The sequence below is a fragment of the Desmodus rotundus genome, chromosome 12 (genome assembly GCF_022682495.2).
Source record: "Desmodus rotundus isolate HL8 chromosome 12, HLdesRot8A.1, whole genome shotgun sequence".
Lineage (NCBI taxonomy): Eukaryota > Metazoa > Chordata > Mammalia > Chiroptera > Phyllostomidae > Desmodus > Desmodus rotundus.
The window spans coordinates 49,340,985-49,365,288 of NC_071398.1; the positions used below are offsets into that span (position 1 = coordinate 49,340,985).

The 24,304-nt window shown below is 53.9% G+C and overlaps 3 protein-coding genes across 7 annotated transcripts; all 3 read right to left on the bottom strand.

The window, feature by feature from the left end:
- Positions 1–2,891: 2,891 nt before the first annotated feature.
- TNNT1 (troponin T1, slow skeletal type) lies at positions 2,892–12,252 on the bottom strand. 2 transcript variants are annotated; one of them, XM_045203898.3, is made up of 14 exons: positions 12,215–12,252; positions 11,087–11,129; positions 10,968–10,981; positions 10,612–10,653; positions 10,351–10,395; positions 9,568–9,589; positions 7,530–7,590; positions 7,149–7,265; positions 6,869–6,946; positions 4,848–4,961; positions 4,448–4,557; positions 3,444–3,534; positions 3,293–3,333; positions 2,892–3,032 (listed from the first exon to the last, which is right to left on the bottom strand). In XM_045203898.3, the coding sequence occupies exons 2-14, from the start codon at positions 11,116–11,118 to the stop codon at positions 2,987–2,989; spliced, it is 813 nt and encodes a 270-aa protein (XP_045059833.1). In that variant the 5' UTR covers positions 11,119–11,129; positions 12,215–12,252; the 3' UTR covers positions 2,892–2,986. The 2 variants fall into 2 exon arrangements, with proteins under 2 accessions (XP_045059833.1, XP_053771028.1); XM_053915053.2 differs by lacking the exon at positions 10,351–10,395 and having other exon boundaries at positions 12,215–12,251.
- Positions 12,253–13,843: 1,591 nt separating this feature from the next.
- Positions 13,844–17,091, bottom strand: TNNI3 (troponin I3, cardiac type). The gene is made up of 8 exons (XM_024570472.3): positions 16,941–17,091; positions 16,664–16,676; positions 16,443–16,520; positions 15,958–15,999; positions 15,520–15,651; positions 15,038–15,127; positions 14,355–14,531; positions 13,844–13,968 (listed from the first exon to the last, which is right to left on the bottom strand). Exons 1-8 carry the CDS (start codon positions 16,949–16,951, stop codon positions 13,885–13,887), a joined length of 627 nt encoding a protein of 208 aa, XP_024426240.1. The 5' UTR covers positions 16,952–17,091; the 3' UTR covers positions 13,844–13,884.
- A 481-nt stretch (positions 17,092–17,572) lies between these two features.
- Positions 17,573–23,730, bottom strand: DNAAF3 (dynein axonemal assembly factor 3). Of its 4 annotated transcripts, none has more exons than XM_024570379.3 (12): positions 23,644–23,730; positions 23,441–23,529; positions 23,011–23,153; positions 22,548–22,641; positions 20,978–21,135; positions 20,479–20,661; positions 20,234–20,359; positions 20,004–20,126; positions 19,618–19,753; positions 18,636–18,747; positions 18,376–18,450; positions 17,573–18,294 (listed from the first exon to the last, which is right to left on the bottom strand). In XM_024570379.3, the coding sequence occupies exons 2-12, from the start codon at positions 23,523–23,525 to the stop codon at positions 17,901–17,903; spliced, it is 1,629 nt and encodes a 542-aa protein (XP_024426147.2). In that variant the 5' UTR covers positions 23,526–23,529; positions 23,644–23,730; the 3' UTR covers positions 17,573–17,900. The 4 variants fall into 4 exon arrangements, with proteins under 4 accessions (XP_024426147.2, XP_024426145.2, XP_045059870.2 ...); XM_024570377.3 differs by having other exon boundaries at positions 18,636–18,750; XM_045203935.2 differs by having other exon boundaries at positions 20,951–21,135.
- Between the last annotated feature and the right edge of the window lie 574 nt (positions 23,731–24,304).

Genomic DNA, 24,304 nt, shown 5'->3' on the forward strand with positions numbered 1-24,304 from the left:
TATTAGCAATTGTTACATTGACTTTAAACTTCTATTTTTAAAATTCTACACTGTTGCAGTGGTTAAGAATTCCAGCTGTGGTTTAGGCAGTCTTTCTAGCTCTGGGACCTTGGGCCAGTCTCTTCACCTCTGGAGTTGTTGAGACAGCAGACATAAGGTATCTGATAGGTAGAAGACGTTGGCTGTGTCCAGGCATTTTCATACTCCACTTGTTAAAATTCTCCTCTGCCCTTTTCTTCTCTATGGGGAAGCTTTCTTCACTTCTCAGTCCTGTTTTTTCTGTCAGTGCTAACACTGGAATTTTGATTCCTTACCTTGGAGATGCTGGCCCTCCTCACGGCTGAGGAAAATAACCTCAGAATGATTTTTTTTCTTTTTTTTTAATTTTTTATTGTTATTCAATTACAGTTGTGTGCCTTTCCTCAGAATGATTTTTAAAAAGATGTCCTCTCTTCCCCTGCAACAGGCAGAAAAACAGAGGCTGGTCTACATCACCAAGATGGTTCAGATAAAGGGATGAACTGAGAACGTTCACAGAGTACCCGGTTCATGCTCCTGTCCAGTGTGGAAACAGAGCTAAGGACATTATAACTCAGTTCTGATTTCTGTTGTTTAATTGCTATCCTTGCGAGAGTGATTTGTACAAAAATTTAAAACAGCGTTTTACACTTAAGAGGAAAATATATTGTGAAAGACAACCATGGCTGACCTGCTTCTGGGGGCTGGTGGAGCACTTATTGTCTTAGTCAATGCAGACTGCTAGGCCTAAAACACCACTGATTGCATGGCTTAAACAACAGCCATGTATTTCTCTCAGTTCGGGAGGCTGGAAGGCTGAGATTGGGGTCCCAGAGTGGTGGGGTTCTGGTGGAGCAGTTTTTCTGGCTTGTAGACAACCTTCTCTCTGTGTCCTTACATGGTGGAGAGAGAAAGCTCTGGTCTCTTCTTCTAAAGCTCTGGTCTCTCCTTCTGGTCTACTTCTAAAAACCCCACCATGGGCCCTAGCTGGTGTGGCTCAGTGGATTGAACGCCGGCCTGTGAACCAAAAGGTAGTGGGTTTGATTTCCAGTCAGGGCACATGCCTGGGTTGCAGGCCAGGTCCCCAATAGGGGGCGCTCAAGAGGCAACCACACATTGATGTTTCTCTCCCTCTCTTTCTCCCCCTCTAAAAATAAATAAATAACATCTTTAAAAAAACATAAATACTTTTTAAAAATAAAAAAGTAAAAAATAAAAACCCCACCATGGGGGCCCCACTCTCAGGACCTCATCTAACCCCCTAACCACCTCCCAAAGGTCCCACCTCCAAACACCATTCCATTGGAGGGCAGGGCTTCAATATATGGACTTGGGGGGGGCACAAACCTGTCCATAACACCTACCCCCTGGACGAAGGCAACACCCCAGAGATGTAGCCTCATAGATGAAGGAGCCTGGACCCAGACAACTTCATGAAACACAGCCCCATCTCAAGTCAGACACGTACATGTCAGAGAAATTGACTCTCTCATTGAAGCCACTGGTATTTGGAATTTGCAGCCCAGTACCCAGACCTACCTGCTCACTAACATAAGTCCCATTCAGAAAGTCACAAAGACAGAGTGGTGAGGGACAGGCATTAATTTGTCACTCAGCTGATTTGACCATGGGCAACTTTGTCAATTATTTTGCTAGGCTTTTTTTTTTAATCTTCACCCAAGGATATGGGTTTCTTTTAATTTTTTTAAAGATTTTATTTATTTATTTTTAGAGAGAAGAGAAGGGATGGAGAAAGAGAGCGGGAGAAACATCAATGTGTGGTTGCTTCTCGTGTGCCCCCTACTGGGGACCTGGCCTGCAATCCAGGCATGTGCCCTGACTGGGAATCAAACTGGTGACCCTTTGATTCACAGGCCGGTGCTCAATCCACTGAGCCACACTAGCCAGGGCTGTTTTTATTATTGTTGTTGTTGTTGTTGTTGTTGTTGATTTTTAGAGAGAGAGGAAGGAAGAGAGAGAGAGAAACATCGATGTGAGAGAGAAACATCTATTGGTTTGTCTCCCATACGTGCCCCGACTGGGGATCAAATGTGCAACCTAGATATGTGCCTTGACTGGGGACCAAACCCACAACCTTTCAGTCTATGGGACAGCGCTCCAACCAACTGAGCTACCCGGCCAGGGCAGGCTTTGGTTTTGCTTTTCTAAAATCAGATACACTGCACATACAAGAAATGTTACCATTTCAAAGTGTCTAATTAAGGTGCTCTTTACTGTATTCTCAAGGTTGTGTAACTATCATTAATTCTGCAACATTTTCACAACTGTTCTCTTTAAGCCCTCCCCTCCTCATCCCTTTCTCCCCCCAGTCCCTGGAAAGCACAAATCTAACCTTCTGTCTCTATGAGTTTGCCTTCCGGAAATTTCACAGAAATGGAATCATACACTATGTGACCTTTCGTGTCTGGCTTCTCTCACTCAGCAACATGTTTTCGAGGTTCATCCACATTGTAGCATGATTAGCTCTTTACTTCTTTTCATGGCTGAGTAATATTCCACTGTATTTGTTCGTCTGTGTTGGATGCTTGGGCTGTCTCCACCTATTGGCCACTGTGAATAATGCAGCGGCCACATTCATGTGCAAGGTCTCGTGAGGACCTATGTGTTCAGTCTCTTGGACAGACGCCTAGGCGTGGAATTGCTGGGCCAGTAGCTCTGTGTTTAACGCTGTAAGGCACTGACAGTTTCCCAAAGTGCCGCCCCATTTGGCCTTCCCACAGCCGTGTGGGAGGGTCTTACTTTATACATCATTGTGATAATATGAGGATTCTCCAAACAACAGGAGTTGGCGATAAGAATTTAATTAACTGTGAGATACTGGCTGCACGTTAAGGACAATAACAACAACCTGATCAGGTGACCACAGGTGCTGCGTTTATTTCAAGAAACAGAATGGAGGAGCACTCCAAGGGTTCCCGCTGCCTCCAGGCTGGCCGCCACTTCAGCCTCACTTCCAGCGGCCTCCGACGCGGCCCTTCCCTGCCCCCTTCCGGCTGTAGGAGAAGGGAGCCTATCAGGAGGGAGGGCTTCCCGGCCCCCTGAGATGGGACCCCCTCCCCCGCGGCAGAATATGTGCTCTAGTGCCCAGAGGAAGAGCCAGGCGAATGCGTTCTCATTTGGGCAGAGAGGAATGACAGAATGAGGGACAAAGAGAAAGGGACAGACACCAAGACGGAGTGAGGGGGATGGAGAAGGAAGGAGAGACCCCGAGAGTCAAAGGGTGGGTGTGGGGCTCAGGCCCGGTCACACTTACAACTTCTGGGCATGGCTGATACGATTGTAGAGCACGTTGATCTGTGGAGGGGGGTGGGAAAAAGATGCTGGCACCACCAGGGGAAAGGCCCGTGCACCCCGCCCTGCGCAGTCCCAGCCCAGCCCTGGCCCCCAGCGGAGCTGGGTCTCACCTCGTATTTCTGCTGCTTCATCTTCTCCATCAGGTCAAACTTCTCGGATTCCAGCTGGTGGATCCAGTCCCACAGTTCCTGGGCCTTGTCCCTGGAGGAACAGACAGGCCGTCAGGGACTGAGGGCTGGCCAGGCCCTAGGCTCAGAGAGGTGGAGGGCACTGTCCAAAGCCACACAGCAAGGCTCTGAATTTGGTGTTATTGGTCCGATTTGGTTAATATTTGAGGCGATGGGAAATATTCAATGGAAGTCGAAGCAAAGGGTTTTAAAATCTCTGCTCACTCTCTCCCCACCCACAGTGGAGATTCATATCCCCCTGAATGAGAATGAAGTCATGGCTAAGGACCCAGACTCCAGAGTCAGAAAGCCCTGGTTCAAGCCCTAGCTCTTCCATTCTCTGATTGGTGACTGTGGCCAAGTGACTTCCCCTAGGACTGTGTTTCCATCGTAAAAAAAAAAAAAAAAGGTAGAAATAAAACTGTGAAAGAGATGGCTGCGTGCCCACCCAATATCCCTCATCCCTTTCTTCCTTAGAAACAGAACTCTTTGGCCCTGGCTGGTGTGGCTCCGTGGATTGAGTGGCAGCTTGTGAACCAAAGAGTCCTTGGTTTGATTCCCAGTCAGGGCACATGCCTGGGTTGCTGGCCGGGTCCCCAGTAGGGGGCGCGTGAGAGGCAACCACACCTTAATGTTTCTCTTCCTCTCTCTCTCCCTCCCTTCCCCTCTTTCTATAATAATAAATAAAAGTCCACTGCACTGAGCTGTTGTAGAATGAGATCATGAATGTGAAATACTATTATCTCGCTGACCTTGACTCATAGGTCTTGGCACCCAACCAAGAGTGGGTCCTATGTCAGTGACATGTTTCACAGAGGAGGCGACAGGGGCTCAGAGAGGGGGAGGCACTTGCCCAAAGTCACACAGCACCAGGGTTTCTGCCCTCCAAGATCTGGATGAGGGTCCCTTCATCTCCCCGTCTCACACTCAGGCCCCTCCCCACCTACCGGAGCTGGTCCTCTCCCATACTGTCGATGTTCAGAGGCTTCTTACGCTCAGACAGGAAGCGAACCTTCATCTCCCGTCCCGTCTGGCGCTTGCCTCGCTTTTGCTCTGCCTGAACATTGGGAAGAAGGGGACATCTTGAGTTGGGGCACAAACCCTCCAGATGGCCCCTCACATCAGGACCCAGGGGTCCGCAATCCAGGCCACCATCTCTCCCAGGACCTCAGGCATCTAGACCCCATTCACTTCCTCCTCAGACCAGGGAGTCCAGACCCCAGCCCCTCCTCCCTCAGACCCAGGGGTCCAGACCCCTGGCCCCCATCCTCAGGAACCAGAAGTCTGTACTCTCATTCGCCTCCTCCCTGGGAACCCAGACTTCAGGCCCCCTCCAGCTGAACTCACCTTGACCAGGTAACCCCCATAATGGCCACCCATGTTGGAAAGAACCTTCTTCTTTTTGGCATCATCCTCAGCTCTCTTCTTGGCCTCTTCTTCCTCCTTCCGCATTCTCTCCTCCTGGGGTTGGGGGAGAAGGTTAGCCCCCAAGGCCTGCCCCCCACTGTGGGGGGCTGAGATGAGGATGTGGAAGGCGGGCTCGGACCCAGTGATCAGACACAAGTAGCATGGGGACAGGCAGACATGCAGACATCCCCCCTAGCCCTTCCCAGTCTGGCTGTGTGACCCCTGCAAGTCCCTCCTCCTCTCTGGGGTTTTGTACTTCCCCCTCCAGCAAAAATTTAAATGAGGGAGAGATGAGCTTGCTTGTCCTGCATCCCTCCAGCCTGAAGTGGCCAGTGGTGAATCTGGCTGTGTGACCTCTCTGGGCCTTGGTCTCCCTTCATCTCGGGACACAAGAATCGCTGTCCTCTGAGGGTCAAGGCGGGTAACTGGTGATGGCAGTGGGGGCATGCGGCACAAAAGGGGCTGGTGGCCCTGAGCCGGAGCAAGGGGTTCTAGAATGTCTAGCAGAGGGGGTACCACACCCAGAATGTGTGGCCTGCATGTTGCAGACATAGTGGCTTGTCCAGACCAAGACCCTCCCCCCCGGAAGGGCCAGCGAGGTGGGCTTGATGGGTTTTGCCCATCCAGCGTTCCTCACCTGAGTTAGTTTCTTACGGCCGCTGTACTGCACATACTCAGTGGCTTCAAACAAAGCAAATTCACCACGTGGGCACTAGACTTATGGGGGGGTCACTTCGTAAATTACATAAATGTCTCACCATTATGCTGTACACCCGAAACTAATATAATATTGAATGTCAACTGTAATTGGAGGAATTTTTTTAAGGTTTTTTTTTTTAAGATTTTTATTTATTTATTTTTAGAGAGAGGGGAAGGGAGGGAAAAAGGGGGGAGAGAAATATCAATATGTGGTTGCCTCTCTCACGCCCCCTACTGGCAAGCTGGCCCACAACCCAGGCATGTGTCCTGACTGGGCATTGAACCAGCGACCTTTTGTTTCATAGGCCAGCATTCCATCCACTGAGCCACACTAGTCACGGTGGGAAAAATTAATTTTTTTAAACTACAGAAATTGATGCTCTTACAGTTGTGCAGGTCAGAAGTCTGACACAGGTCTCTGGCCAGAACCCAGGTGTGAACAGGGCTGGTCCCTTCTGGAGGCTCCAGCGAGGACCCAAGTCCTTACCTCCCCCGGGTTCTAGGGGCTGCCTGCCTCCCTTCGCTCTTGGCCCCTTCCTCCATCTTTAAAGCTCTCTGACCCTCCCGACACTTCTCACAAGGAACCTGGTGATGACGCTGAGCCCAACTGTGTAATCCGAGATCCCCCCCATCTTCAGAACCCCAACCATGTCTGCAAAGTCCCTTTTGCTGTATAAGGATAATAACCACAGACTCCAGGAATCATGATGTAAAAATCTTGGGGAGACCCTTATTCTGCCTACCACACCACCCTACTCCTGTTCCTTAAAAGTGGTTCCTTTTTTTTTTGCTAATTTTATTCAAAAGTGGTTCCTTTGATGCCACCTCAGGTCATGTTTCCAAAGCCTAAAATAATGGATCAGTTCTAAACACTCTCCCCCAACTAGGGACAGGTGAACAGTTCTAGCTTGCCTGGGACAGACAGGATGCAGGAATTTTAGGGCTCAGAGCAGGGAATTCCCAGGCAAACAGGTATGAGTTGGTCACTGCAATATCCAGAGAAAGATGGGCCAAGGGATAGGAAGAAAAAAGCTGGATCTTTGTGAAGTTATTTGAGTCCCTTCATCCAGCCATGCCTGAAGCAGGACACACCCGAGACTTTTGTTTTGGGTGAGCCAAAAAAATTCTCTTTCTGCTGAATCCAGCTTGGGTTGCAGTTTCTGTTCTTTTCAACAGAAAGATCCTTGAGTAACACAGCTCGAGGACTTTTTCAGGATCACAGAGAATATCATAAACGGAAAGCAGAGGAAGAAGAGACCCACCGCCAGCTTGGCCTGCCGCTCACGCTCCTTCTCGGTTCTGCAGCGTTGCTGTTGAGCTCTCTCTGCCCGGCGCCGCTCCTGAGGGGCGGAGCAGAGAATGAGGAGGAATGCAGGGACGACCACCCACCCACCACTTTGAGCGTGGCCAGACTTGGGTTCATTTCCAAAGTTTCAGCCTCGGTCTGACCTATAAGGGACCTATTCTCCGTTAGCCCACAAGGTCCAAAGGATGGCACAGGGTGAGGGGAGAATTTAGAGAGCCCCACCTCCCTGGACTCACAATGCGCTCTTTCAGCGCAATGAGCTCCTCTTCCTCCTTCTTGCGCTGCTCAAAATGCACATCGATGAGCGTCTGCAGCTCCAAGAGGTCCTTCTCCTGCCGCTTCCGGTGGATGTCCTGCAGTACAGAAGGTAGAAAAAAAGGTCACCCAGATCTGACCCTATGCCTCCTCTGACATTCTTGTGAGAATCGGTGGGTTTGACAGTTCACTACATTTCCAGCAGGTGGCAGCAAAGACCATATTTTGACCCTACCTGGCTTTAAGGATTTAATTCCTAAAGAATGCCTAATGAGACACACCCGTTCCCTACCAGCACGAAGGTACCCTAAGGGCTAGCAGCTGCTGGCTCCCGGGGGCGGGGCGGGATGTCTGTTACTTACATCGAAGTCCACGCGTTCCCCTTCCGGGATCTTTGGGGGAATCAGTGGAGCCATGGGGCGGCTGATGGACAGGAGAGAAAGACAGTGAGCGGTGTGAGGTCCCTGGCAGTCCCCGAGACGCTAGCTAGCGAGGCGGTCACCAGCCACACGTGATTCTGGGCACCTGCAAAGGGCCTGGTCTAATGGAGAGGGGCTGCCAGTGAAATACACAACTGATTTCAAAGGCATAGTGTAAGCAACACAATCTAAAGCATCTCGCCCCGGCTGCTGTGTCTCAGTGGACTGAGCACCAGCCTGCAAACCAAACATCGCTGGTTCGATTCCCAGCCAGGGTACATGCCTGGGTTGTGGGCCTGGTCTCTGGTGGGGGCGTGCAAGAGGTCACAGCAGATGTGTGTGACATACACCCTCTCTTTCTCCCTCCCTTCCCCTCTCTCTAAAAAAAATAAATAAAATCTTCTTTAAAAGTAAAATATCTCATGTTTTGTGTTAATTACAAGTTGAAAGGATGAAATTTCAGATATCACAGATTGAACAAAGTATGATATTAAGGTTAGTTCTACGTGTTTTATCTTTTTAAAATGTGGCTAGTAAAGAATTTAAAGTTACATGCATTATATTTGTATTGGGCCGGGCTAGTGGGGTGAGCTGAGCTCTCTGTCCTCTCTCTTCCTTGGGCTTCTGAGACTGCAAGCATCGCCTCCTGACTTGCTTCCTACTCCTCTGGCTGTCTTGTGTCTGCCTCCCTGTCCCCCAGTGAGCCATTTTATTCATTCTTAGGACATCCTCGTGATCAGTATCTTTCACCCCACGACTTCGACTTCAATTATCATCAATTACAGACAGCTCGCTGACTCTGTCTGCAGCCCAGACTCTCTCTCCTAAGCTCTCCGCTCCGCACCCAGACACACACCACGTTGCATTGTTCCCTGGCCATGTCCTGTGCTCTTGCACCCCAGGGCCTTTGCACATGCTGTTCCCTCTGCTGGCAATGCCCTTCCCCTGATAGACTTGGTCCCTGAGCCCTTTCCTCCTCCACCAAGCCTTCCCTGACCCTGTGTCACATCTGTGCTCTCTCACCGAGATCTGCCCCTGTGCCTCCTCTGCTCAAAACCATTCCATGGCTCCCTAGTGCTGTGGACTTCATAGTTCTGCCTCTTGCTGTACTCTAAGCCTCAAGCCACCTTGAAATTCACACCACTGCCCACACAAGCCCAGGGAATTTCTACTTCTAGGTTTTTTTTCATTCTCAGATTGCTGCCTCCTTGCATCTCCAAGCTTTGGCCCCAATGTCACCTCCTCCAGGACTCTCTCCTGGCCATCAGTTCCCCATGTGTCCCCTAGTTCAGGCTGTTCCTCATCAGAATGACCTGTGTCTGTGTCTGCTCCCTAAAAGACTGGCCTAGATCAGCCACTGGACCTTGCGCACACCACACTGCTTTCTCATCTACAATCTCCCTTCTACCTCCTTCAGCTAGACAGGCATCACCTCCCCTGAGAAGCCTTCCTTGATTGCCTAGGGCAAACATAGAGCACTGATCTATGCTACTCTAGTACCCTGGTTGGTACAATCACTGTATCTGGGTCTGTTTCAGCAACAGAGCAGATGGAGTCTGACCCACCAAACACATGGAAAGTCTGGAAATGTTTGCTAAAGAAGGAACCACTGCCCTGGCTGGTGTGGTTCAGTGGATTGAGCACCGGCCTTCAAACCAAAGGGTCGTTAGTTCCATTCCCAGTCAGGGCACATGCCTGGGTTGTGGGCCAGGTCCCCAGTGAGGGGGGGGGGGAGCAAGAGGCAAACACACATTGATGTTTCTCTCCCTCCCTTCCCCTCTCTCTAAAAATAAATAAATTAAACCTTTTTAAAAATAAAGACTAAATTTTTTCTTGTAAAAAAAGAAAGAATCACTAACTGTGCTTCCCTGTATTGCGATTTTCCCACTATCGTGCTTTGCCGTCCTCACACCCAGTCTCTGGGGTGGGGGACATACTTGGGACGGTGGTATTTGGATCCCCCACGTCCCTGGGGTCTCACCTCGGTTTGGGACGTTCCTCTTCTGGTGGGGGGATGGATACAAAGAGATAATTAGTCAGAGTTCGTGGGCCTAAAGAGAAAACTCCCCAAGCTTGGCTCCCAGGAGCCCAGTTCCCTCCTCCAGCTGCGCTGGGGGGTGGGGAAGGGCATGGGGGGAAAGGAGGGAGAAGGGAAGTTAGGGTGGCCGCATCAGATATACATTCAGAGCTGGTGTGGGGACCACCTCCGGCTTGTCTGGGAACCCAGAGGGCCAAGCCCCAGACCCTCCCCCTTCTACATACCCAGACCTCCTCCACCAAGACCGAGAAGTGCAGGGGGCCCCAAGCCTCTCTTCATTCAGTGATCCAGGAGCTCTGACCCCAGCCCACTCCCACGGGGGAGACACAGGAAGGCAGACTCCCAGTGCCAGCCCCTTCTGCAACCCAGGCCCCAACCTTTGAATGTATATGGAGGGGGGAAAATAACAGACAGGGTTGGGGGAAAAGACGGGTGCGGGGTGCCTTTCCGCAAACATGCAACCCTTCTATTAAGTATTCCTCCAGGCTGGGGAAGAAGGTTTGGGTGTCGGTCCCTTTAAGAAGGAAGGGAAAGGGTTAACGCCGCTGCGAGGCGATTTCCCTTCGTGGCCACCAGAGGGCGCGCGGGCTCTCTGGGGCTTCAAAGACCCGGCCAGGAGTAGGAATTAGGGAGCTGGAGGGAGTCCCCGAGGAGGTCAGGGTGCCGAGGATATCCGGGCGGGGAAGCCCCGAAATCGTTCTCGGGAAGCGAAGCAGCCGCGGTTACCTCGCTCTGCCGCCGGCTCCGGCTCTTCGGGGGCTGGGGAGGGTTCTGGGGAGAAGCGCGGATTTGGGGAGAGGTGCGGGAAAGCGGGGAGCGGCCACGCCGGGGGGCGGGAGGGGAGAGAGGGAAGAGAGTGGAGAGGCTGTTAAAGGAACGGAAAGCCAGGCGATCGGGAGCCCCGACCCCAGCCTCCACCCCTGGGCAGTGCCGTGCGCCCCACGCCGTCCCCGCGTCCGGCTCCAACCAGCGGAGTCCACGCTTCACCTTCCTCCTCCACCGCAGCCTCCTCCTCCGCGGCCTCCTCTTCTGGAAGGGGCAGAGAAAAGAAGCCGTTAGGAGCCCAGGGGCACCGGGGTGGGGTGGGGGTGGAGCAGAGACCAGGGTTCGAGTCTCAGCGGGGACGGGGACCCCTCTGGATCTCAGCGGCAGATGCGCACGGCGTGCTTTCTCCATCGGCTGGGCGGAGACTGCGCTGGGAAAGGCTCAGGAAGCCCGGGAGGACGGGGGTCAGGGTGGGGGTCCGGGTGGGGGTCGGGAGTGGCCACCCGCCTCTCTGCACAGCCCCTCCCAAGAGATCACGTGGGGTCCTCACCCCCAAGGCCAGCGCACACCTCACTCACCTTCGGGCTGCTCCCTGAGGGCGGGGGTGCAAGAGAAAGAGTGGGGGGAGAGTTAGACGCGTGGGGGGGAAGGGTTTCCCCTTCTCCAGGCCCCCAGTCCTCCCGCCAGCAACACTCACTCCTCGCATTCCTGCTCCTCGGCGTCCGACATCTTGGTGCGACCTGAGGACCACAGAGCACAGGGGGAGTGGGGTGGCGTCCCTCAGGGGGTGGGGTGGGGGCCCAGACTCCCGGGTCTGAGGGAGGAGGGAGCCTAACTCCTATCTAAGCCATGTGAGGACAGGCCTTTGGGAGGTGCCGTCCAGGCACAGCCCCAAAGCTGGGGCTCCTGCACCACCCTCCCAGCTGTCCTCTTTTGTCTTATGACACGTCCATGGGAAACTGATCCGAGTGGGATTAGGAGAAGGTATTTGGGAACCGGCAGAGGCCTGAAGACAATAGCTGCCCCACCCCCAGGGGCTATTTCGGGGGGATGTCATGGACAGCAAAACAGAGGACATCTCCTAAAAAGGGACTCGAGGGGGAGGGGGCCTTCTGGGAGAATTAGCCACACCTGTTCCCCTCTCCTGCCCCCAGATGCCCCCTCCCCGCTGGCTGGGTGTCTCCCCACCTGTCTCCTTTCACCTTCACCCACAGCCAGGGAGGAGGCAGGCCATCTCGAGGGCAGTGTCTGTCCGCAGGCCCCATCCTCACTCCTACATAGACCCCCCAATGTCTGACATCCCCTAGGCCCCATACCCCCAAATCCTGATACCCATAGACCTTGAAACCCCCAATTTAAGATGCACCCATGAGTCCTCATGTCCAGATTCTGAGACATCAGTTGAGACCCCAGGCCTGGACACCCTCTAACTTCTGAAACCTCAAGATCATGAGACCCCAAAACCAGATGCCCAAACTCAGAGGCCCAAATCATGATACCCCAAATGATGGCACTACCAGTTCTCAAGCCTCGAATCACAAGACCACATATCCTGAGTCCTCAATTCTCCGAACCCCCGATTCTGATCCCCAAGCCCTGCAACCCAGACTATTGGCTTAGACACTCCCCAGTTTTTGAGATTTCCTGATTCTCAGACTTCTGAGGTCCTAAGGTTATATACATTCTGGAACACCCAAATCCAGACACCCCCATTTGTGGTAACCCCCAAATCCTCACATCCATACCCGGTCCACATCCATACCTCTGCTCCACACCCCTCCTGTCTCCCACCCCACCCCCCAACCCAGGAGATCACAGCCCTTACCTAAGGCTGGGTCTGCAGAGGCGTGAAGGTGCTGGGCAGCTGAAGCAGCCCGGGGTTTATAGGGGAGTTTGGCCCCGCCCTGGAGGAGAGGGCGGGGGAGAATTCCTTTCCCCAGACACTAGTCCTGGAGCAGAGGGCCCTGCCTCCACTCCGGCTCCACGAAAATGATCCAGGCAGCTCCTGGCTGCTGCGACCCCTTCTCCAGCCATGGGTGCCTCCCAGGAGCCCCCAGCTGGGTCAGGCAACCCCGTGCTCTCCGCCTCCCTACAGCACGCGGCACTCTGTGCTTTGAAGTCCCGGGCTTAGCACGCAGAGGTCCTTGGATAACGCTCATTAATGACAGGGGGCAAGAGACGTTTTCTCCTTCCAAGGCTCTGGCCCTCCTTCCTTTATCTCTCTGGGTGTCCGTCTCTCGTACTGTTTCTCTGTCTCTCTCTCTCTCTCTCCTTTGGCTCTGTGACTCTCCACTGGGTGTCTCTGCATGTGTCTCTCTGTCCATCTTTCTGTGTCTCTCTGTCCATCTTTCTGTCACTCCCTCCCCACCCCCACCCTTTGTCTGCCACCAGGATTCCACCCTGGTGACAACAGGCGCTAAAGCAGGGAAGCAGGTGTGCGGGGCGGGGGGGTGGGGGGTGTCAGGCCTTCACGACCTTACCCTCCACGCACACACACACCTCCAACTGACACGGACCTTTTTTTGGTATCTCTCGCCCTCCTTCCCTGCCAAGTCATGACCTTGACCTCGGGGGAGCCAGTCCTGGAGAGAAGCTCCTCACCCCTGCATGCCTTCTGCCATCTCTCTGTGTCTGTTTCTATGCATTTCTCTGGGTTTCCGTTTGGGTCTCTGTGTTGGTCTCTCTTTGTGTCTCTGTGTTCTTCACTGGGCATGTCTCTCCGCATGTTCTTTTTTTTTTTTTTAGATTTTATTTATTTACTTTTAGAGAGAGGGGAAGGGAAGAAGACCGAGAGGGAGAGAAACATTGTTGTGTGAGAGAGAAACAGTTGCCTCTCGCACGCCCCCTACTGGGGACCTGGCCCACAACCCAGGCATATGCCCTGACTGGGAATCGAACCAGTGACCTTTCGGTTCGCAGGCCGGCGCTCAACCCACTGAGCCACAGCAGCCAGGGTTCTCCGCACGTTCTTGTCTATGCATTTCTCTGTGTGTCCCTGCATATCTGCCTCTCTCGGTGCCTGTGTCTCGGGGTCTCCCATGTGTCTGTCTCTCTTTGGTTCTGCATCTATGTCTCTACCTTTTTAGCACTTTCTGGTTCTCTTTTTGCGTCCCTGCAGTTACCCCTCCATGAGTCCTCATGTCTGTCTCCGTTGTCGTCTCTGTCTCGCTGCATGTATCTATCTCTGGTCCTGCTGACTTTGCACTTCTTTCCACGAATCTGTCTTTTCCCCTCTCCCTCTGGGTCTTTGTGCGTCTCTCTCCCTGGGTGCCTGACTCGGCCTCTATCTCAGCATCTCTGTGCCCCCCATGTAGGGAACAGGAGCCGAGAATGCCCCATATTGGAGAACCCAGCTCTGCTCCTGACATGCGGTGTGGCTTTGGGGACCCCAGCCCTCAGCCTCCCACCTCTCACACCCAAGCCCCCAGGTAGTAAACACACAGCCACTCCCAGCTCAGACAGAAGCTTTATTCCTCAAGGCACGGGAAGACTGGCTCAGCCCTCAAACTTTTTCTTGCGGCCCTCCATTCCACTCAGCGCGTCGATGTTCTTGCGCCAGTCTCCGACCTCCCGAATTTCCTGGAGAAATGGGGCCAGAAATAGGGTGTCTTCCCTCAAATATCTTCCGCCTGCCTTCCGGCCTGCTGGACTTCTCTGTTCTGGATGTCTGCCGGAGGACCTGGCTCTGGAGCCCTTCCTGTCTCATTTCTCTCATGCACTTCCTGTAACCTGACTCCAGGCTACTTCTTTTCTCCTAATGCACTTCTAGTCTTCCCCTTCTACTTCCTATTTTCCTGTTGTACTTCCTCTGTCCCCATCCTATACTTCCCTTTGAGGGTTCCTTACCAAATTCTTCTCCCCCAAATTCCACAAGCCATCTGCCCTGAGACTAGGCCCTGGGAATGTTCCCTCCCACACCCTCTGGGCCAGGGAAGCACCCCCTTTCCTGGCCCAGCCACACTTACCTTCTCCGTGTCCTCCTTCTTCACCTGCTTGAGGTGGGCCCGCAGGTCTAAGGTCTCCTTAGCCCTGGTTCCCAGCAGCGCCTGCATCATGGCATCTGCAGAGATCCTCACCCTCCGCAGGGTGGGCCGCTTGAACTTGCCCCGGAGGTCAAAGATCTTCTGGTTCAGATCTGCGATCTGGAGTAGGGGAGGAAGAATCCTCTCTCTGCTCTCCCCCCTTGCCTCACTCTCCCACCCTCCACTGCCCTCCTGTCCCTACCCAGGCCTCATCCAGGCTTTTCCCACCTCAGGCTCCCACTGCCTTCGGGACAAACTCCAAGCTCCTCATCCTGAGCTGCAAACCCTCCTCAATCTGCCCCAGTCTCGTCTCTCTGGAAACCACTGACACATCCCTGACCATCTCACGGTTCCCTGTCCATGCCTGCGCTCACTTACCAACCCTTGACACTCCAGCCACACGTTTTCACAAACGTATTTCCTCCTGTCCCACCTCCCTCTGCCGGAACAGCCTTGCCAGGCATTATCATAGTCATCCTTCCACCTGGGCCCTGGCAGACTCACGGACTTGACCTGGGTCCCCTGGTATCTTCAGCCGCAAGCAGCTGCAAGGGGCCAGGCTGAGATCACAGCCCCAGGCATTGCACCCTCCCCTGAAGGGACCCAGAATGTCCCGTGCCTCCCACCTCTGTCACGTTCTTGGTAACTTTTGCCTCCACATCGTATCTCTCCTCATCCACCTTGTCGATGCGGGCATGGAGCTGTCGGCACAAGTCCTGGCAAAGAGACATGGCATGTGTGGCAGGGGAAGACCCAGGACCGGACCCATGGGTCTGAGGGAGGAGGGACTGGGGACCTGGGTATCTGGTCCCGAAGTAGACTGAAGCTGCACTCTGGGGAACTGCGAACAAAGCAGAACTCCAGAGCCAGGAATCCTGAGAATCTACAGAATTAGAAATGGAGAAACCAAGCTCTGGGTTTTGAGACTGTAAGCAGTTTGCAGGCCATATTTCCAAGCTCATGAGGGTAAACATTGGGAGATTGGACCCCAAAGTTCTGAACAGAAGGGGATGGAGAGTGACAGGACCTGAGACCCAAGGATGCAAGACTGGACAAAGGAACCCAGGACACCCCAGACTGGGCGGGAGACCTCTGTTTGAGCTGGTACCTGTAGCTCCTCGAAGCCCAACCCGGCCAACTCCAGGGGCTGGCACCGCGTGCTCAGAGTGCGCCCCTTCTCTCCGCGCCGCTCCTCTGCCTCCCGCTCAAGCTCCTGCTTCGCTATCTGCAGCATCAGGGTCTGCAGAGGGGAGGCCGGACCGCAGGCCACATTAGGGAGCGGGATGAAGATCTTATCTTATAGGCGGCTGCCCCAGCCCGGGCTGCCTCCTAATCCCGGGCACGGTTTTTGGTCTTCCAGTGTCCAGCCCCCTCAAGGTCCACCATTCCAAGACCCCGCCCTGCCATTGCGGGGCTCCCACCCCCTCCTCCCTCTCTGCAAAGCCACGCCACCAAACCCAACACTCCAAGTCTCACCCACTCGCACAACCGAAGCCTCACCCCTACTTTCAAGCTCCGCCCCGAAAGGATACCTAGGCTCCCTCACCTTCAATTGCAGTTTTCTCGAGGCGGAGATCTTAGACTTTTTCTGCCAGCATGAGAGGGAGAAGAAGGAGTAAGGGGGGTGGAATTCAAAGGTGGGTAGTGGGAAGGGCTTCAGAACCCGCCCCCTTAAGCGCAGTCGAGTTTTGAGCCCGCCTCCAACTCCAAACCTCAGTGTATGGGAGGCCACGCCCCTCAGTCCATTCACTAATCTGGGCCCCTGACTCCGACTAGACACCGCCCACCACTTCTTAAGCAATCTCAGGTCCCCTGAGCAACAGAACTCAGTGCCTAGGCAGCTTTCGCCACTCCAGCTGTGTCCAGAGTGAAAACCTGCCCCTTAACCTGCCCATCATTCACTTGGGCTCCACCCATAATCAAAACCCCGCCCCATTAAGGCCATGGCTCCACCCCTTTACCCCAAGGTGCAAGGTAAGCTCCTAGGACTCAGAATCCAGGCCCTGCCCACAGCGCTGGCACCACCCTCACCTTGGCGTGTGGCTCGGTGGCATAGGCGCGGTAGTTGGCGGAGGACCGGCGTCGAACCGGGGCTGGGCGAGGTTCCCCCTGAGGTTGGGGGAACGGAGCCAAGTCACCACCAGGACCCTCAGCCCCTGTCCGTGCTCTCTCCTAGGGTTGCAGCCTCCCACCCCAAAGCCCTCCCTGCAGCGCCCTCCTGGCCCCGGGGGCCGGCCCAAGCCTGCTCTCACCGTATCACCGCTCCTGGAGGGAGAGAAACCAGGAAAGGGAGTTAATACTAGGCCTGTGGCCTGTCCAGTCCCTCTCCAAAGGAACTCCAGAAGCTCTTCTGAGCACGAGGTCTGGCCTCCAGCTTCCCCGTCCCGGGTCCTAGGAGTCCACCCAGAAGTCCTGTCCCACCTCCTTTCTCAGGACAGGGCTCCAGCCTCCCAGCTCTCACCCCGCGAGGAAATCCCCCACCTCCCACTGCCTCGGGCCCCAGGAGACCTGGTTCCCAGCTTCACTCACTCATCTGCCATGCTGAGAGGGCGAGCCAGAGACAGAGAAGGGAAAAGAAACTCGAAGAGTCAATGAGGGGTTGTCCGTCCGGGATGACCTTGAAAGCCCCAGGGACTTCAGCCCGGTCTGAACTGCTGAAGCCTCACTGAGGACACTGATAAAGGACGAGGGCAGCGACTAAATATATTGTTGCCCCCTCCTCCCACTGCCCAGGATGCGAGATAACCGGGCGCGTGAGGGGCGGTGCCGGCGGTGCTCCAGCTGGATCACCCCTCCACAGCCGTGGACTGGGAATCCGGCCCCTTCACTCTGATCTGAGTCCAGGCCCCCAGCCCCTCCTCCATCAGACCTGGGAGTCCTGGCCCCATCCCCTCACTAAACTGCAATCTCCATGGGAGCTGGAGCTTTGTCTTTTTCTTGGTCTTATGGTGAGTTTCAGGGCCCCAAACTGGTTATCCACCCAATAAATTTTGTTGATTTATTTGAAGATGCAGGTGGGGGCGCTCGGGCACTCAGGCAACATCACTGGCAAATCCACTCAACAGAAATCTGGTCTTGGCTCTCCTCTCTCAACCTCTCCTGACCCCTCCCCGCTCCCAGCCTTGGAGACCGACGGAGGACAGGGCACAAGGACACACAGAGAAGACGACGCCACCGCCTTTATTTGGACCCCAGGGGTGCTGACTGGCCCTGGGTGAGGAGACCACCCAACACCCAGTGAGGCAGGGGATGCCCAGGGGCCACTCAGACCACCTGAGACCTGGGCCGGGTCTCTAGTCTGCGTTTAGAGTCTCGGGAGTGGAGTGTAGAAATCTGAGAAAACCACCTGGAATTCTAGGGACAGAATACAGAATCTCAGAAATGGGATCTAAAAGTCCAAGCAACACCTCTGGGGCAGAGTGAGAACGTGGAGGTTGTGAACTGAATGTTCTAGAGAAGGGTTCTAATTCCAGGACCTGACTTTAGAAGTTAAGAGACGGGGGATGTGATCTCTGAAGGCCCAGGCAGACTCTCCGGTTTTGGGGTCTGACTCCCTGTGGGAGGAGCCAAAGTCTCGAGTGAAGCCCGAGACTCTGAGGGCAGTTGGAGGGGTTCAGACAGTGGGGTTTGACCTTGCAGGGCTTGGGCCAGGCCCTCAGAGGGAGGAGTTGTTGCCTCAGGGAGCGGGGCCAGGGTTTCAGTGTGCAGAATCGCGGAATCCACCGCTGCGTCTACCGGAGCAGGGTCCTCAGACTTGTAGAAGCGCGCAAAGCTCTCCGACGGCCTAGTCCCGGGCTGTGGGGTGAATCCAGCTGCCCGGGCCAGTTCCCCAACCCGGTCACAGAACCCTTGAAGCTGCTCCTGCCTCACGTCCACAAGGTACCTGAAATCCAGAAGTGACATGTTAGGGGACCTGGCTTTCAGTGTCCAGCCTTGTTTCCTGCCCTGCACTCCACTGGCTCACCGGGCTAATTCCACAATCAGGCATCCTCCAGGGGCCACGCAGGCTCCGAGCTCAGGACTGAGAAGATGAACCATCCTGCAGAGAGAAACAGGAGGAGCGAGGCTCAGACTTGCTGGTCTTGAGGGAGGAGGAGACTCCAGGAGTCTCTTGCTGGAGACTGGAACACTGATTGAGGAAGGGCTGGAGGCCTGGACTCCTGGGTCTGAGGGAGGAGGAGCTGGGGAAGGGAAGCCTAGGACACCCCAGGACCTCTCTCTTACCCGCAGGCCACGTAGAGAAGCTGGAAACGACCCTTGTAGCAGCTCTTGTGGTGGAGTGCCTGGGCAGAACCAAGGGGCAGGAAGTGGACAGTGAAGGATCCTGGGCTGGGGGCTGCTGGGAAAGACCAGCACAGTTAGTTAGGCAGACTCACAAAGCTTGTAGATAACACTGCTCGGCCTCTTGAAGCTCTTTCTCATCCTTTTTTCTAGGTGGATTCCTGGGAAATTCTGCGGCGGTCCCTCAGGTAGGCAGAAACCCATTTTACAGTGCAGGCAACTGAGATTCAAGATGGGGAGAGAAAGTGGCCCGTGGCCAGACAGGGCATCCAGACACGGGAGGACCAGGTTTGGGGATGGTTAGAAAGAGGAATGACCAGCCCTGTCTGGTGTGGCTCAGTGGATTGAGCACCAGCCTACAAACCAAAGGGCTGCAGGTTCAATTCCCAGTCAGGGCAACATGCCTGGGTTGCAGGCCAGGTCCCCAGTAGGGGGTGCACAAGAGGCAAGCACACATTGATGTTTCTCTCCCTCTCTTTCTCCCTCCCTTCCCCTCTCTCTAAAATATAAATAAAAAGTAAATTTTAAGAAAAAAAAAAGAAAGAAAGAGGCACGACCAGCTTTGGGAAGAGGGGTTTTCTTTCCAAAAGTGACCTGGGACGCAGCACCGTGTTAGAATGTTCTTGTCCTCTTAGCCTTCTGCAGGCAGGAATTCTACCGCTGGAATTAAGAATGCTAAGAATGGTGTTGGGAAAGGGAGAGAGACACAAAGAGAGGAGAGCAAAAGAGACCGACTGTCAGGAAGGGCGCTCACTCGTCCAGGCAGTGGGAACCACCAAATCGGTCCGTGCTGGTACCTGAAACACCGGGACCCTGAAGCCAGGGACAGCGTCTGGGTCCCACTCGCCCCGGGGGATAATGTGTCCATTTTATTACCCGAGTATGGTCCCCATCTCAACCGGGGAGAGCTGAGTCCCTCACCTACCAGGCTCCGGAGGTGAAGCTCCGTTTGCACCTCTTGGAACCTCATCGGGGTCTCCTTGGGCAGCGCTCGGGTGCCCCCAGGCGGCCATAGCTCGGAACAGCTCCGTCACATTGTGCTGCGTGATTTCGCCTGCAGTCTGTGGGGAAGGGGCGTGGCCAGGCGCTGGGTTAAAAACTAGATGGTGGTGTTTGTTATATGCCATCCTTTCCACCTGCAATGCTCAGAGCGTGCATCTGAGGGGCTAGCCTGGATTCCCGGGCTTGGGACTGGGTTTAGGAAGTACAGATGGGTGGGGCCAAGCCCGTTGAGGCAAAGCCCAGAAATTTGTGGGCGGGGCCTGAAATACAGAAGGCGGGGCCTTGTGAACCCAGCCTGGTACCACACACCTTGACCGGCTGCCCGTTCCTGGTCTGCAGGAGGCTCTCGTCGTCCGTTTCAATGCCGAAGGCTACGAAGGGCCCCGTAGCGATGTCCCCCCAGTACCCTCGCGCTGCCACGCGCTCTCCACACTAGAAAAGGAGGGAGAGAGGAGACGGATGAGATCGACGTTCTGGCCTGTGGGGACCTGAGCTCCTGGGTTCCCCCCAGATGGCCAGGACAGGGAATGGACACGCACGTGGCTCAGAAGGCGCCCGGACGCCAGAGTCCGGTTGGGCAACTGGTAAGCGCTGGAATCTCTGAGTTCAAAGGCCACACCTGTGTCCCTCCAGCGCCTGAACTCGCAGATGTGGATGACTCGGGCCTGGGGTGGGGTGGGAAGAAGAGAGGTCTCAGTGAATACTGCATATGGGCCCCCGGCCCTTCCTCCTTCACACCCAGGACGGGGGTGGGGGGGTGGGGGCGGTGTCCCAGCCTGCTCACCCCACGGTCATGAAGCTTCATGTGCAGGTCCCAGTCGCTGACACCACGCCGGGCGTCGTAGCGGGAGCCCAGGTAGTGGCGTAGCCTCATGTCCCACAGGCGGCTCATGGGGAAGGTCTCGGGTCCCTTCTCCCCGCCGGCCCAGAAGCGGAACACGGCTTCCAGGGCGTCACGCTCACGGAACTGCGCATCCAGGCACGCGTGGGGAGAGACCGAGGGAAATGGGCTGCAGGGAGAGCAGCCTTTCCTGCTTGACCCCCCCTCCATCCCAGGGTGTGGGCACCATTTTCAGGTGAAAAAAATCAGGCTAAGAGAGTGGAAGCCACTCCCTAGGCCAAATCCCACACTGGGAACTGGGAGCTGGGGTTCGAATACCTGCGTGCCCAGCCCACTTCATCAATGCAAACCCTATTGGACCGCCCACCTCCATTCTTCCAGTGGCCACCCAGATCCCAGGCAGTGATGGACAGACCCACTGACAGAGGCCGGGCGGAGGCACCTTCAGGGCTCCCAGACTGAGCCAGGGCAGCTGCTCCATCAGGCGGTCGGGCTCCGGAACCAGGTGTGCCAGGCGTTCGGCCTGGGCGCGCACGAAGGCGGCCACTGAGGGGCGCAGCAGTGCGTTCCCCCACACTTCCAGGAAGACCTCGCTCCTCTCTGTGAGGAGGGGGGAGAAAAGTAGTGAGGGGAAGCAGGGGAGTGAGCCCAGAAATGAGACCAGTGTCTCACACCCTGTGTATAGAATGACGCGTTCTATATGACACATTTTTTATAGAATCGTATCATTAGTCATAATGAGCACAACGCACCCGGCAAACTCTCCACCCACCCCAATAGCTAGAATGCGGAGAATAACTTACATCTCACCTAGGTCTCCTCACTTATTCCTTTCCCCCTCCCAGGTAACCCCAATCCTGAATTTCACGTTTACATTCCCCTTGCCTTAAAAAAAGAAAAGGTTAAATAGAGACAACTGAGCTTGAGCAACGATTTTTAAAAAGTTAAAAAAGAAAGAAAAGGTTATAGATCAAGATGAAGATACATACGTGTTAAAATGTTACCATGTAAACTGTTTTATTTTAGTTAACGTTCTTATAAAAGAAAATTATATATTTTAATTGTATACACATATATCTATATCAGTATGTCTCTATAAACGGTTTCATCTTATTTAAGAACCTTAGATAAGACAACTCTATACCTTTAGTTAGATACATATAGGTAAGACTAGTTGTATACAAAGTGAACCATAAGTTGTGTGCTGTGCATTATGAATGTCCGGGGCTACTAATGACAGCCACCATCCATAATAATGATAACAATCGCTAAGATGTACCGAGTCTATAGCAGAAGCCTAGAGCTATTAATTTTTTTTTTCACTGAATCCTTGAATAGCACAATACTCTGTGGAGCAAAAAACGTTTAGGATCTCCATTTTATAAATGTAGAGATTGAAGCCCAGAAGCGGTAGATGCTAGCCTGAAATCAGAAAGCAAGCAGAGTCAGAATTTGAAGACAGTTTACCTGGGTCCAGACTTTGTTCTACATACAAAGCTGAAATTGTTACTGGGACATAATCACTTTCTGCCACCCCACCCATCCTCCTTTTCCCACTCCTCCTTTCAGTCTCATTTCTTTTTTTTTTTAATTTTTATTATTATTCAATTACAGTTGTCTGCCTTTCCTCCCCATCCCTCCACCCCACCAGTCTCATTTCTGAGGCTGCCTCCTCCAGGTTGGCTTCCTGGGAGTCACACCTCTCACTGTGGGAGGCTTGGGGCAGGACTGAGCTCAGCTCCACCAAACCCTCCCCACATCTGGGGACTCACTGGCTCTCAGGGAGTCCCCTGATCTCTTTTGGACTCCTACTGTAGCAGGTTTTGAATGCTGGCACTATTCTGAGAGTTTTGTGTGTATTTTTTTCTTGGAATTCTGTCAAGTGAGTGAGCAAATGATAAAATGAGGAACAATGTCCAAAGTTTTTTCATTGAACCATTGAAAAGCCAAAATTCTTTCAGGGATGAGGAAGGGATTGGGGGCCACACTAGATATTGGTCTTTGCAGCTGACCTTGCAGCCCCATCTTCTCAGGATCCTCCAGGGCTAGGCTGAAGAACAGCATGTGTCGGGCCACAGCTTCCAGATTATTCTCCAGCACGTAGAACTGGAAGGATGGACAGGGCAGAATGATTCTGAGATCTGTGTCTCTGGCTCCTAGGAGACTCGGGAGTGGGAGGCAGGACCCAAGAGTTCTGTACACCAACCCCCACCACTTCAAACGCAGGAGTCTGGCCTCTCAAAAGCCTCCTCCCCAACACTACTCAGGACTGTCCTTAGGCTTTTTTCTCCACTCGAATCCAGGAACCCCTAACCCCAGACGCTTCCTTCATCAGGACACATAGGTAGAGGCTCCCAACTTCCACCTCCCTCAGACCTAGAGGTTCAGGCTTCCAGATCCCCCTCCCAGAAGGACTCAGGAATCTGCACTCTCATTTTCATCCTCCTCCTTCCACACCCCAGAATCCCAGCTCACATGGAACTTTCTGCGAGGCCCGAGCGTCGCCCCAGCCAGGGTTCGTAGCAGATGGCGCCCATCCACGGAACCCAGCAGCAGCACATCTAGCTCGGGGGTCCCGTGCTCTGTATTGGCCTGCGAGTCTGGGGCTATAGGAGGACCTGACAAGGAGAGAGCAGGCTGAGGTTGGTGGCCTGAAGAACGCCCTCTGCAGCGGCCCCCAGGACGAGGGACTACAACTCCCAGCAGGACTTGCACCACCGACCTAGGTTCCAGAAGGAATTGTGCCTCTAAGCATTTTGGGACTCGTAGTTCTCAGAGAGGCCACCTGAGCTGCCCACTTAGGGGTCCCTCCCGCCGTTGGAGCCTCGGAGAACGTTAGCGCACCATCTGCCAGGCTGTGAAGATAGCCGCTGTGGCAGATGTGGTCCTGGAGTGGGGGACTCACTCTCAGCCTGCAGGTCCAGCGCCGGAGACAAGCCCCACCATGACACGGTGCCGAAGCCCGCGCCCGAGCCTGCCGGTGTGGTCATCGCCCTGCGGGACAGACATCCAAGGAATCCCCAGATATCATCTCTGAGTCGCCCACCCATTCCCCTCACACCGTCCCTGACTTTTCGTCCCTTTCCTCTAGGTAACACACCCCCTCACCTTTATCCTTCCAAATATCCTGGGACTTGCCCTCCGTCCCTCCTGGGTGCTGTGAAGTTGTCCCGCTCCCGCCCCACAACTGCTGCCCCCATAGACTCCGCCCTTTTTACCAATCAGCCAATTGGAATATGCAGGCCGGCACCATCACTATCAATTCACCAATGCGAACGAGCGGAACCCGCCCACTTCAAACTTTTGGCCAATGGGAACGCTGAGAAACGACTACCCTGGCCTAGGAGAAAGGACGGCGTGAGGACGCGGTTGTCATGACGACGGTGCCGGAAGAGGCCCGGGAAGGTCCAAATTTCTGGGATAGGTGAAGCCTGGGCTGATTCAAAATAGAAAAACCTGAACGGAATTTTGATCAATCCAAGTTAAAGTTAAGTTGCCTAGACTTTAAACAATAGACGTTTTGTGTCTCTTTTCTCCCCTCACACCCTGCTTCTACCACACAGGGCTTCTCACCTGGTAGGAAACAGCTATGTGTTCCGGCCAGCCAGCACTGGCCCCTCCCTGCTTGGTAAATTCTCAGGAATTTTGTGACCTGGGTATTACGCTTAGTCATTAATAAAAATTATTGTTTTTACTAAATTACTAAAAATTAAATTTCAATTAAATACATTGCATTAAAGGTAATACTTAAAACTCATCACTTATTTAC